Source organism: Diplotaxodon limnothrissa, linkage group LG20 (assembly GCF_057381915.1).
Source record: "Diplotaxodon limnothrissa isolate DT_005_m linkage group LG20, D_limnothrissa_male_GT1.1, whole genome shotgun sequence".
Lineage (NCBI taxonomy): Eukaryota > Metazoa > Chordata > Actinopteri > Cichliformes > Cichlidae > Diplotaxodon > Diplotaxodon limnothrissa.
In genome coordinates, this window is record NC_140615.1 from 6607046 (window position 1) to 6621771 (window position 14726).

The window sequence follows — 14726 nt, forward strand, 5'->3', positions numbered from 1 at the left end:
CTTCCCGTTGGAGGAAGATGTTTGGAAACTGGGTGGAGCTTGATGCTTGAAGAACTGGATCTGTGTTGCTAGGATGTAAATTACCCCAAATCACTGTGATGCAAAAACAAAAACTGAGCCAGGATCAACACTCAGGTTGTCAAAGAGTTTTAAATGAGTGGAGATGATGTGCGCACGTGTGTGTGTGCGATGCTGACAGAGCCACGGTAGCCCTCTGCTGCTGCAATGGGCTAACAGCCCTTGCATTGATCCAAGGAGACACTCAGCCCTCTAACCTGCTGAGTGCTCAGTTCCAGTGAACAATGGAGTTCAGAGCACGTCGATACACTATCCTATTGAGTGCTCTCCGTTTAGCAGCAAGATTGATGAGGTTAAGGCTCCCAACCGGGGAGCCAAATGGTGTCAAAACCAAGGTGTTGCTTTGGACAACCAATCCTTCACAGCTCTACCACACCGAGAGGCTCTGGTTAGTGGCTAATATGCTATCCCTAACCAGGGAATACATTTAAACAGTCACAAGGTTTCTGAAAGGGAATGCAAATTGTTTCGGATGTTGTTGAAGCTGTTAAAATGCAGATGAGAATATGAGGGTAGGATAGATGGCGCTTTCTTGCCTGGAATGCACTGTAAAATCCCCAAGACACAAAATGATGTACAAGCGGATTTATTACTGTAGGTCCCTATAAATCTAAGGTTGGCCTGAACTCCAGGGAGAGGTTAATGGATTACAAAGGGATGTGGTATCAAGCCTCAGAGAAGTTTATACACCTCATCAATATGTGAAATGCTATTGATCATTTAGACTATGATAAATTAAATTCATACACTCGATAACGTATGGCAATAAGAATGCCTTGTGTAGGTGGAAAAATGCTTTTTTTTGAGCCCATCCACAGAAAACTACACATTGAGAAAATAAACTGTGGCAGTGATTTGATCTGTGATGTCAGCGCTTAGAAGGCCACATATTCATCAGCAGCCTGAGCTGTACATTTAAAGGAAATGAAGGTTCACTGAATTGTTTCCAAAGATTGCCTAAAAGTTTACTACAGATAGATATGACAATAAGCTAAAATGACTTTAGGAAACACAACAACTCAACAACTGACATTCATACACAGCTAAAAAAAAATAAAACAAATGCTGTAAAATCCAGTCCGGCTTCATCCGTTTGAAATATGGCGCCAAGTAGAAGCAGTGAGTCCAATACTTTTCTGCTGTGAAAGTGATAAATATCGGATTGCCTTCAATTAAAGGGGAACTCCACGAAAGTCTGTAAAGGAGTACTTCTGCAAATGTGCAAGAAAGGAAGGAAAGGTTTTATAAAATCTTTGAAGCTCCAGAGGAAGCAGCATGAAATGTGATGATAGCACAGCAAGTCAAGTCTACATTAGCCACTACTTACACACTCTTAATGCCAGCTATGGTGTCTGCTGATGATTTGCAGTGTAGGTAATGTAGGCACCAGGTTTTGACAAGGAATAACAACATATGGAAAACCTCTTGGTTTAATCTGACAGCGTAAAGCTGAGCGCGCAGATCTGCTAAAATAAACCTTTATGGTTTTAGATAACAGAACTCGCCTCCTCCGGTGGTACCTCAGGTCATCCCTGGCATTTTGTGGCCCGTTTTTGCTCTGATCTTGAAATCCTCTCAAGACTTACTGTGTGGTAACAAACTCTGCGGTCATCATGCAGCAACCTCCAGGACTGAAAAAAAGGGCCAAAATCTGCAGTTCCTTGAGTCTGGCTCCAAAAGTGAGTCAAGCCATGTGTTAAAATGCCCAACTTAACAGCGGAAATAAAACTGCTTGCATCCAGATCCAAAAATATTTTCTCTACAGCAAATTTCCTCCATCATGACAACTGTACATGGGGTCATTTTTCATAACAAGTTTTAAAGTTACAGGCGTGGCCACTTTGACTGACACGTGGATGGACTTTCACTGCTGCAGACTTCTTTGTCGTGTTTGTGCTCTTTTTATAACCTCTGATTACAAAAACCCATGATGGTGGTGGCAATAATAAAAAACAAAAACAAAAAAAGGGGGGCTTTAAAAAACAATGAGCATCATCACAGTGGGTTTTTCCATCTTTCACATACAGCCTAGTCTCAGAAAAGGAAATTAGACTTTTTGTAGAACACCCAGACCATTAAGAATAATCAAAATTTACTGTTATCAATATATTGCCAAACTGGTTGCAATATTAGTTTATATTGTTAGAAAGGGGATTCTGAAACCCTTGACCTCCAGGTGGGGGGACATGCCATACCACCCACAATGGAGGGCTGGTTTTGGCCAGTAGTGGTGGTGAACTCAATCGACCCCTCTGAACTGGGCTCTGAACTTTTCTGCACCGTTTGATGTCAACGAGATTGGGCAAGTATCAATATAGGTGGTTGGAGTGCTTTGCTGTTTGTTTTTACAATGTGTATAATAAGTTAAAGGATTTTCTGCTTTTTATATTTATTGGCTGTGTGTTTGGTAAGTAAGTAAATAAAGTTTTTGACTAAAAAATGATAGCAAAATAAAAGTGTCATATTCACTGAATTGAAAACTGAGTAATAAACCAGGGCACACAATACTGAAAACCATAGGAAAGGCACTAATGACTCATCTGTAGAAATAAACAAACCTTCACCTATTTAATGTATAGCCGCGTCCACTCATTTCTGGAGAGAAAGCTGAAAAAAAAAGTCCCTGCTATGTCATGCTTTCTGAAAATTAACTAGAGTAGAGGAATATGTACTTACAGTATACATGCTTGACTGGTGCTGGAGTTACAAACAGATTACAGCTGGTTATGAAAGGAAACCACACCCCAAAAGAAAAAAAAGAAAGTCTAAAAAACTGATATACAGAGATTCTGGTGTGGCTAAAAGTCTCAAAATATTTCAAATCAAACAGAAAAAAAATCATGGATATAAGAAAAACATACAAAAATAATTGCTACCTGATCTGCAACTGAACATATTAATCCATTTAATCTCCCAGACTATTAAAAGCAGCAAAAATCGAAGACCTAAAGGGCAAGTTCTGTGTAACTTGAGCTTGATAACAATTTTGCAATAAGTATAATCTATAATTGTACAGTTGCTTTTTAATACTAAAGTGCAGCGAAGTGTGTTCTGCGTGCACTGATGGTTTTAAAATAAATATAGGAGATTCTTGTTGAGATAAATCAAATTTATTACAGTTAGAACTGCAGTGAAGACAGTGTTTATTCAGTAAGTTACAGGGAAAGGACCCGTCACTGAAACTACAGTGGTTCTGAGGCATACTGAGTACACGTACACACAAAAGGAAACAAAACAAAACAACCTTAACTGCAATGTTTCCTGTTAAGGTTAAGCTTAATGTCAATTCAAATCACTAAACATACAATCTGCAGGCCAGGACAGGATCTCAGAAATGTGCAGTGTCCCCTCCACCTTTTCTGTGTCCCAATGGAGGCCATGTGTTGGAAGTGGAAATGGCACAAGCTGATATCCCTTCTTCTCACTCATGGACTCTTCTTGTTAGCTAGAGACGGAGTGAGTAATTCAATAAGTCAAGTATTCATTTATTACTTTCCTTTTCAATCATGGGGCAATTTTCTTTTACTTCCCCCATCCACCTCCACACTGAGAAAGAAAAAGTGATACGAGTTCTGCAACTTCCATCTGTGGCAGCGCTCGTTGTCTTACTGCAGCTTAATTACAAAATATTGGTGCCGTTTTCTGTAAAGATTACTCACTGTAGGAGGCCCTACATAATTTGGACCGGAGGGTTTGTCACAGAAAATAATACAATGCAACTGGGCTTTCTGTATTAGATTTCCGCTTTTAGCCTCCTTGACATTTCAAGCTGCATGAACTAATACATCTGTTATTTGTTGATCATTTGATTATTAACATACTTCACAAACCAAATCAGCGGCCCTGCTGGAGACACAGATACAGCTCAGCAGACAGCCTTCGGTTTTTCTCCCGCAAACACGGCTCGCAAAGATGCACAATTCAGCCCACAGTGAAAAACGAAAGTGGGGGGAGAGAGAGAGGGAGAGAGAAAAAAAACATTTATCTTCCCCTCCTTTGAGCATATGAGCACTCTGACACCGGCATGGAACAAAGCCCGTCATCACATTCTAATCTCGAATTTCAGGGGTTTTATTTCACCCAAATGCCACCCTGCTGGCCTTGTAAATTATTGACAGACTGACACCAATGCGAAAGGACACATAAAAGAGGCTAAAAGCTCCGGCCCTGGAAGAGCTTGTCCTCTCCTATTCCCATCAACAGTGAGACAAACTCTGCTAATGCTCCACTGGAACCTCACGGTAACACCGAGACTCAAGCACCACCTTATGATTCCTGACCCGCAGATGCGCTGTACAGCAGACATATTGTGTGCGGCGCTGCCTCTTTGGTCTGAGTCTTAGTACAATCACAAGGACACCGAGGCAAAGCTGAGGATTATCTGATCAAATCATGGAAATTAAAGGCAGTAAGTCACACATGGTTAGTACTGCACAAAGGCTGATAAAAGTCATTCTGATTTGACTGCTGCTTGTCACTTGTCCTTTCAAAGAAACATCACAACATAGTGCTTGGCTCGGGATACAGTCATTTAGTTTGAAGAAAAGTAAAATGTGGTAACCTGTGTGTCATCACACAGGTCTGGCTCTTCTTATACTTGCACTCCTACTCCTCCTTCTGCTCAACGTTATGATGTGACAAAAGCAAGTGGAAACTCACAAAAAAAAGAAAGAAAGCAAGAAAAACCTGTATGTGAGAGCAGCGAGAAACAAAGCTATCAGCAGGGATGAGAGGTGGTCTTCTGAAGTGTTTTTGTACTCTTATGTTGGTCTAATCGACTTCGCTCTCGTTGCTGGCACCTTCGGGCCGCCTCAGTTTGTCTACCTGTTCATTAATCTGTCCGTCCCCACCTCGCCGGTCCTCTGTCTGCATGCTTAGACCACCCTCCTCCTCCTCTTCTTCTTCTTCTTCTTCTACATGGCTGACATCATCTTCATCTTCATCTTTCCTCTCCTCCTCTCCCTGCACCTCCATGCGAACCTGGTCGAGGGGCAGCGCTGTGCCCAGGCCCACGGTGCAAATATCTCCATTGATACCATGGGCTCCATCGGGCCCTCCCAGTGCATCCTGGGGGCTGTGGAGTCCATTTTTGACGGGGGAGGAGGTGGTGGACTCGTTGCTGAGAGGGGAGATGTCACTGCTGCTGTTGGTGTGGTTAATGGACGGTGTGCTAGATGCTGCAGGTGGCTTCAGGGGGATCTGCCATGAGGGGATCTTAGGAACAGAGGGAGTGGAGGGGAACTGTTTCCTGTAAAGGGTGACAGACAACAGTGTTGAACAGAATTAGGCCTGATTGCAACTTCATCACAAACCTCGCTGTGATCAAAAGACGTGAAAAGAGCTTTCCCACGATGTAAACAACCATATTTGGACATAATATGACCACAAAACCATGTATAACTTTCCAACCAAGCTCACGTCGCAACACTTTTTTGCATTTTAGCATGCAGCCGCACACTAACCACCCTATGTAATTCTCATAATTACAACAGAGAAAATGTTTTTTTCTCTTCCCCCCGAAACAGCCAGATGTTCATCACACCTGGTAAAGATGCTCTAAGATTTTTTAATTACACCCACTGCAGCTTTTAAGATCAAAAAGACAATGTTGAATGGGTTTCAGCACTTCTTGGTGCTTAAAAAAACAGTTTGGAGACGTTTTGGATCATTTGAACAGGAAAGGAACAAGTTTGGAGACAGATGGTGATACGGAGCCTTTATTTTGTAATTCAATCCTTTGCCAGAAAACTCATTGTGACAGTCAGGATGAAGTCAAGAAAGCAAATGACAAAGGGATTATTACTGATTAGAATGTATGAGGGGAAGAAAACAAGCTCAACTACACAGTACTGAGGCAATTTTCGTCCTCGCAGGTTTTCTGATGTACACTCTTACTTCAGGCTTCATTATAGACACTAATACATAATCATGCATGCTAATGGGCCTGACTGAGCTGGGCTGCGGCTGACTAGATTGCGGAACAAAGCTGAAAAGAAAGAGGGGACGTCTATCACCACGCTCACAGAAAAGGCCTTGCACATTTTTTTATTATTAACCATCACACTATAGGTACATCTAGACTTTGCAGTTAAGTAATTTTCAAAGTTTATAGCATTGCACAGTCTGTCCAACAGAGTAGCTCCAAGTCTATTGTTTATAATGCTGTCAGTGCTGAATGCAGCAGAGTGACATCACAGCTGACAAGACTGCGCTGCAGAGTGAAGCAACATCCTCTCAGTACTGGTAGCCGACTAGTTTTCAAATGACCTTGCTAAAGCATTATAATCATCAACTCTTTTCACAAAAAAGCAATATGAGCCATCGTATCGATATTATCAGAATGGTTTTACTCTGTATCAGTATAAATGTTGGCCTAAAAAGTCGGGTTCCATCTGGATTAGGAGATTTTCTCAGTTTTTACAATCTTATTTACTTTGTAAAAAATGAATATGATTTTTTTTATGAAGCTGCAGCAGATCAACTGGAGTATATTAATGGTCACCTTTGTTACTAACACCAGTTGATGCCTGATGTATGTTAACTGGCCCACCCAAGTCACGAAATGTTATAATAAAGACTGATGTGATTATCGTGTGTTCTCTTGTTTTCTTATGTATTAGTACACAAACCTTCAGGTAATCTAAAGTAGTTTAGAACAAAGGTGTGAGTTCCAATTTTTTGTCTTAAAGAAAACAAACAAAAAAAATACTGCACAAGCCCATCAGGTTAGAACGCCACCTTGAAGCAGGCTCTCCAGTTTTTCTGTCACTGAACTGTGAAATCATCCCCTAGGGTCAGTCTGTCAGGGGTCTAATACAAGGTCATGAAGTGTCTGGGGGAGCACGCCTGGCGTGTTGTTCTGGCATAGAAACACAGATCTTGCATGTATCCCAAATGTGCAGCAGCGTTTGGGAGCAGTCAACTGCTGCTCAACGTGACAAACTTGTAGTAGATATCAGCTAAATTTACACCAGGCAGGTTTTAAAATTAAAAAGGTGTTAAAATTTTAGTTTTGGTAAGAGCTTTTGATGAGTGTGCAATGATTGCAAAAGAGCTTTATAGTTGCACGCTTTCTGAGAGTGTAAACTCAGACCTCCAGGGACAAAATATGGACTTTGAGTTTCGGTCCACTAACATTAACAACCGTATCTCACAGCCTTACTCAGCAAACAGGCTTTAGTGATGTGATGACAACAGATCACTGTTCACTGAATGTAAATTTGTCAAGGTATGTTTAATAGTCACCAAATAACTGTCACGCTCAAAGTTAATGTACAACATCTGCAAATATGATACAATTGCTGCTAGGTGTTGCATTAGAAATACACATTTAAAAATATATATTATAATGTGTCAGTAGCTTCTATTAACTCTACACAAACCAAAACAAGTTTCAATGAAATGAAATAACCAGGTGCAGGTGTAAACTTAAGGTGTTGGATAGGCAGTTTAAATTTGATTTAATGTGTGGTGTAAAAGACGTGACATCTAGGGCTGGGTATCGTCACTGATTTCTAGAATCGATTCGATTCCGATTCACAAGGTCCCGAAACGATTCGATTCAATTCGATTTGTATCTGGGAAATTTTGCCTCAGACAGTCAGAAATATTCTAATTAAGATCAGTACATTTACATTTTTTTGTATCTATAAAAAGGAAGCTGACACTCGCAAGACTTTATAAAAGGTGTGAGCATCACAGCAGAAGCCTTTGTGTCAAAGTAGCTGAAGATAAAACACAGAAAAACATGAAGGTGATTTTCCTGGCCTGGGATTTTATAAAAATACTCTGCAGTACATCAAAAACGAAAGAAAACCATTAATCAACATATGAACATTACCTCTGAAGTTACAGCGGTTTTAGTAGAGACACGGCGTTTTGCATTTTGCATAATTTTAAAAAGTTTCAATTTGTTCAGTAGCCCATTGAACAGCAGAAATTAGGTTTTCTTTTTGGAAGTAAGTAAAAGGGAAAAAAAACAGCGGCCGACAGCGCTGCAAATAACGGTAGATTTGAGCGTAACAAGCAAGCGAATAATACAGAAAACAGATTTTTAGACAGGAAACTGTTCTTGAAGTACAGAGAGAGCAAGAGAGAGAGAGCTGTGCATGACGTGTGATTTTATCATGTTGGAAGCAAAACAGCAAAAGTCAGAGGGAATCCATGACGATGTTTATGTGAAGCGTAGTTTGGATCTTCTTTTGCTGCTGGTTCGGTCAATATTGTTTGGAGAGAGATCAAACTAACAGCTTTAGAATCAGCGCAAAAAGGGCGTAAACACAAAGCGCGGACCCGCCGAAACATCAGAATCAGCGAGCTGTCGGCTTTCAGCCCCAACCGTGAGAAAGGCGACATCTCACTGATTCTGATCCGTCGGTGGGTCCGAGCTTTGTGTTTACATTTATGTGCAGAATCCGTGTTCCTGCTCTTATTCACTGTTTTAGCTGTTTGGTGGTTGTTGAAATTTTGTGAGGTTTCACCTGAGATTCTGGCATTTAGGGAAAAATAAATTTATATTAAAAAATCGATTCAGGATTTTAATGAATCGATATCACGTTATCTGAGCCAGAATCGATTTTAATCGATAAATCGATCATCAAAACCCACCCCTAGTGCTGTCAAAAATCACATCTGAATAAGAGCTACCACATGCTAACAAATGAGTTGTTTTATGAATCAAATTGCATATCATGCTGATGGTGCTTTGTCCCAGTTTTACACTGTCACACAGTTCAAATGGACTGCATTAAGGAACTCAAATGTGCAAAAAAAACACCAAGTCCTAAGCCTTTCAATGCACACACACACACACACACACACACACACACACACACACACACACACACACACACACACACACACACACGGCCTGTTTCATGTGACAGGGGTCGGGATAACTTTGTTACCTGCTGAGCAGTAAGCCCTTCAAAGAGATGATCTCAGCCTTCAGCTCTCCTACTGTTTGGCTGTCCAGGATGCGGCTCGTTGAGGACGAGGCCTGTAGGAAAAATACAAGTGAAACACGCACAACTGTCAAAAACACACACACGAGCACTGTTCAGGGTTTCAGCACAATTGAGCTTTCTGTAGGACTTTCAACAGCTCCTCTATGATTGATTTCAACGATATGAGTTAATAAAAAAGGTTCTTTAAAAAAAAAAAAAAAAAAAAAAAAAGGCCGGCTGGTAAACAAACATGGTAGATGCAAATGCTAAAAGCCACATGTTTGTGTGTAGTCAGGTCATCCGTCACCATAACAACCTCACAACTGCCTACTGCCGGCGATGACAAAAAAGGACAAACAATCTCACTGTATCCACCTTTATGGCGTCAGAAAGTCCAGTGAGTGTGAATCATGCTGTTTTTACATAATTTTCCATACTATCTAGAAAAGATTAGGCCAGTGTGTTGTGTTTTGGATAATGACTATCTTGAACAATAGCCACATTCATGGAGGCAGACCAAAGCTTAGCAGTTTGTTTTGTCCTTTTTGTCTTTTATCAAAGGCGTGTGTAGCCATACACGGGCATTGGTGCAGCATGAAATGTTAAAGGGTATAATGGAAAAGTATTTGAATGGCAAATTGCTGCTGAAAATCTGTCTCTGCAGCAATTTTTTTTAAGGAACAAGCTGGACTTTGACTGAGACAGCTGTAAAATAGGGAGTTTTGATAAAGGCCTGGAATGATAAAACTACTAACTGAACAACAAACATGGAAATGAGGAAGAACCTGCAGGCCCTGCCTGCTTGCACCTGAAACCGATGTTTTCAGTGGGTTATGCATGTTAAAAAAAAGAAAAAAGGAAAAAAAGTGAGTCTTCAGAAGGCGTCAAATAATGATTTACAAGGCAGGAGCGGGAAAACAAAACAAAAGACATTTGTTACACAGAAGTCCATAAATTTTTACACTGCCCTTCAAAACTATTCAAATAAAGCTACCTGAAAAGGAAATGTCATTCTTTGGAAGAACTGCACACAGATGTACGTAGCCTGCGGCGAGACTCGATTATCTAACCATGAAAATGTTTTGCAAGGTGTTAAGTAGATAACTGCTAACCATTCTTAGTCTAGTCCTGCACACAAAATACAAACATGCGTGAGGATAAACTGGCAAGACCAGAGGGAGTAGAAGGAGCAGACAAGGGAAAAAGTGGGATAAAAGAAAAGTAAAAACTGTAATTAAGACTCTCCTGACTCACCAGAGGAAGCTTGTTAGGAAGCGTGGACCCCCTATCGAGGGGAGAGGGATAACTTGGACTCTTTCGCTTGTAATTAAATCTAAGAGAAATTAATTGAATCACATCTGAAAGGATCAGACTCATTTACAGTGGATGGAAGGAGGCAGAGGAGGAGAAGTGAAGGGTGACAGAAAAGGAGGCGAGTGGGAAAGAGGGTTTTTTTTTTGGGGGGGGGGGGGGGGGCGGCGGCTCTTATCGCTCCTAAACCTTGCTGCTGATAAGGAGTCGTGTTTTAGAGGTGGTGCATTGGAGGCCTGCTGAAGACACTCTTATTACAGCCGTCACCTCATTAGAACCATCTTAATCCCTCGCCTCCCCAAGGCACCCGTATAATAAGGCTGAATTCTGCTTCTCTCTCATTTTATGATGGGAAAAAAATTAATTGCTGTGTAGGCTGAGCTAAAAGATTTCCAAGGCGCAGAATCAACTGAAGAAAAAGGGCCGATTACTCCGAATAAGTGAATTGTAATGATTTCTATATACTTATGTCACATAACATTAGAAAAGAAGGCTTTAGAGCAGACTTGTTAACCACCAGCTACATACATAATATGCATTATCTACAGAGCAGCGCCATATAATATCTCACATCAAGGCTTGTCACACAACACTAACTCTGACATATGTCTTATTAAGTCTGAAGAAACCTAATTAAATGTTGGGCCAGGGCTGGATTTCAGCTCTGAGATACATTATGTCAGTATATATATATATACACACACACATTGTGTAAGAATCGTGTGTTAAGTGCACTGGGTGTTTGGATGGAGGCTGAGTGGTGGGGGTATCAGTGACTGCAGAGAATTGAAGTACGCCTCGCTTTAAAAGCCCCACCTGAAGTGCTGACACATGTCCAATAGACCGCACGACTGTGTCAGTTGTGATGTTTTAACAAACTGCTGATCAAAATATTTAACCGCTGCAATTTCTCAGCAGCTTTGATTACAAAAGCATCTTTTAAGAGACACTTCCAGCTCTTTCCAGCCATTACAGTGCAGAATCCGACCTGTGCGCTATTATACACCACGGCAGCCGTGGGTTTTTTTGCCTATGTTATTCATTTTTAAATGTACTTTGATATATGTTGCTTTTGTTGAAATGCTTTTCTTATGCAAATGCATGCGTCCTTGTGTTTTGTTTTGAACTGTATACACTTATATACCATATTTACATATATATTTTGAGATTCGGATACTGACTCCTCTGTCACTATAAAGAGATGCATCCAAAATTAGATTTTGGTTCCTAGTATGGGGACATGGATTGGATACCTCTAGGTAAATAATTCATATTTTTAATTTTTTTTCAGTTCACTTCATCAACACAAATACATGATTTGCTAAACTACTACCATAGCCTTGTATTCAGAGCTCCATTTCTAGAGTTTTGCTTTGTATGCTAAAACAAATCTTCAGGGCTATGCCTGTGCATCCCCTCCCCCCTCATGTTTGACTTTTACTGCACTTCCTGGTGTACAGGTGCAGGGCTCTGTGTGGCCTAAGGACTGGAGAACATAATTCTCCACTTGGCTCTTTAAATCGCAAAGAGCATTATGCATAAAAACAAACAACCAAAAAACAAATAAACCCAGCAACCAAAACCCAAATAACGCAAAGTCAATCTAGCAGGGAGGTGCCACCTATTAAATTATCAACCGCCTCTGTGCTGGATGGATGCGGTTTCTTTTACTGTGTAAATACTGCTCAAAGTAAAGATTTCCTCTAACTGGTTTAAAAGCCGTGTAACTAATGTGTCTCGGGTGGATGCGTGCGTGTGATGGGGTCTGCTGGTTAACTAAGTGCTTCAGGAAAAAGAGGGGGGAAAAAGAAAAATATATATTACAAGCAAAGAAAAAAAAAAAGACCAAATCTAGCAGCACCCAAGGATGGCAGCGCATCTGGCTAAATGAAGATAAATGCCTGTGGACCATTAGCAACAAGATAAGATCTTTAACAAGCCTTGTTTAAGAGTGTCTGAAGGCAAATTAATTCACAGTTATTCCGCCGGCAGACAGTGTGTTTTCTTGTAACACATGTATATTTATGATGGAATTAGCTTCAAAAGGAACTCCCCAGAGGAGTGTTTTTGAGTGGAAACACTGGTACAGTGCAATTGATTTCACTCTATTTATGCACTTTCCTACTGGCAGTTCGTCTTACGCAAGCCAAAGAGACGGTTTCTAATCTTCTATGTAGTATCCACTAATAAAGAGAGCCATCAGTGAGTTGAGACAGCAGGGCAAACACAGTTAACAGGCAGATTTGTAATGATAATAGAGCAGAAATAGACTTGGCTGTTTAACATCAGGGATGAATCATCCTGAGGCAAATCTATGCTTAACAGCAGAAGTAGAATAGAACAGCATGTCTTTACAGGATCATTTTAACGGAGAGAAAAGTGAAAAAGAGGGAAACTGTCCCAGGCTTTCAAGCCTGGAAATGTGCAGAATCAGCCCGTGTTGTGTGTGTGTGTGTGTGCGAGAGTATTTAAACTCACTTCCATAATGAGGTCCCCAGTTTAGGGACAGTAGACGCGCTCCGCAATTGAGCGGTTTCAGACTACGAGAAATGTTTACTTAGCAGCTGAGGAAACAGAAGTCTCCATGTGTTTTGGGTTAAAGGCACATTTCCGCGTTGAGAGGTATAATTGCTAAGCGTGGCGCGCTTTGAGCAGTGTGGTGAAGCAAACCCTGAAAGCCACAAACGGTGAATGATAAGTAGCTCCCCAGCTCCAACATGTGTTTCTCATCAAAAATGCCGGACCTGAAAACAATTTTCCAATTTCCCCCCGCGGCCTGAGACAACAGAGGGGCCTCGTGCCGACTCGCAGGGAAAATTTAAGATCAACACTATAACTATAAAGCAGAGTTTATGATTTGTTTAATGGGTGTTTTGATGGGAAATATACTTTTTATACACTACTGCTGTCCAACAAGGCACTCATAGCAAATGAAGGGGACACTTTTTAATCCAATCTGTGATTTAGAGATAAATAAAATAAATAACACTGCTTTGTGCCGGAAGAAACTCATTGTTTAAACGGGGCCTCCTGTACGCTATCTTAGATAGTTCTGTTTCAGCTCAGCGTGGGATCAAATCAGATCACAGGTCCCATCATACATGCTGATTTAGTCCATCAATGTGTTCGTTCTACGCTACACAGAGACAATGTGCAGCTCAGATCCTGAAAGAACAAAAAAAGAGCTCTGAGTCTTCAGTTTTTGATGAACCCCGTCCAGGGAAGTTATCCATATTTTTCCTCCTTGTTTGTGCCGAAGCAGATGTGTCCACATATGTTTTCCTGCCATATCCAGATGCTTCAGTTACACACCCATGTGCTTAACAAGCTGTGGACATAAAACATTGTCTAAGATTGTCTCTTCCAAGGCAATTTTTAGAGCCCAGAGATCATAAAGCAATTTATGAGCGCCGTTATAAAAAGCAAGCAACATTTCATCCCTGCACATAAGTTTTAGAACAATCACTCAATCCGATTCTCCTAAACACTTACAATTCTGAGGAGATTATGGACAGCGACTATAAAAATCAAGGCAAAGAGGAACGATATGGTTAAAGATTATGGTCCCATGATGAGCTGCACCTTATTTTTTTGTAGCTTGTGTTCTGATGATATACAGTATAATAAGGCTGTCTGTCTTGGGTAGTTATGACTCAAAGATTTTAGTACACAGAGGCCTCGAGAAAACCTCCTCCCTCTCCTCATCAATCTGGAGATTTTGAGCTGCAACCTCACGTTTACCGAGCTCTTCTGCAATTCCAAAGTTACTGCCCGTCTAGCTTTCCTCAAAAACATCAATCACAAAATAACGGACCTTTAAAAAGGTGTCCAAACTGCAGCGTGGCCTCGCTTACTGTCAGCACCGCAAAGTTGTTTCATTACACCGATGTTAGTCCACAATAAACATGTAATGAATAAAAACTTTCATGCTTTAATGAATGGACAGATTAAGATTTAACTTAGTTTAATTCTAAACTGGCCACAGCTTTATGTAGTACGTGTTCTAAAAGCTGACCGGTAAAACTGGCAAAAGAGGAACACGACGCTATCAGGTACAACGCCAGATTTCTACCTCAGTATTGGTGGTCTTCTAACAAATTGCTGGGGCTGTCAAGTGAAGGATACAGAGTTCCTGATAAACTGCTACCCACCTGTGATGCAGCTAGTTCCTGGGAGAGGTCCTGGATTTTCTGCTGCTGCTGGACCAGCACCTCCTGGATAGAGAGCAGGGTCTGCTGCAGCTGGCTGACTGTGAAGAACAAGCAGAGTAAGAGATGACAAAGTGAGTCAAGTTAGTCTTTTAAAAAAGAAAGAAAGAAAAAAAAAGACGCGCAGCTTTATGTTTTATGATGAAGTTATTTAATTGATACAAAACAACTGTTTTCTTTCCAC

At 40.9% G+C, this 14726-nt stretch overlaps 1 protein-coding gene across 1 annotated transcript in view; it reads right to left on the minus strand.

Moving 5' to 3' along the window:
* Positions 1-3139: 3139 nt before the first annotated feature.
* Positions 3140-14726, minus strand: part of pex14 (peroxisomal biogenesis factor 14) — a 45327-nt gene continuing 33740 nt past the window's right edge. The window contains exons 7-9 of the mRNA XM_085345118.1: positions 14486-14583; positions 8985-9076; positions 3140-5326 (exon numbers count right to left, since the gene is read on the minus strand). Of these exons, the coding sequence (XP_085201244.1) occupies positions 4849-5326; positions 8985-9076; positions 14486-14583 (668 nt within the window). The 3' untranslated portion in view covers positions 3140-4848. The remainder of the gene's footprint in view (positions 5327-8984; positions 9077-14485; positions 14584-14726) is intronic.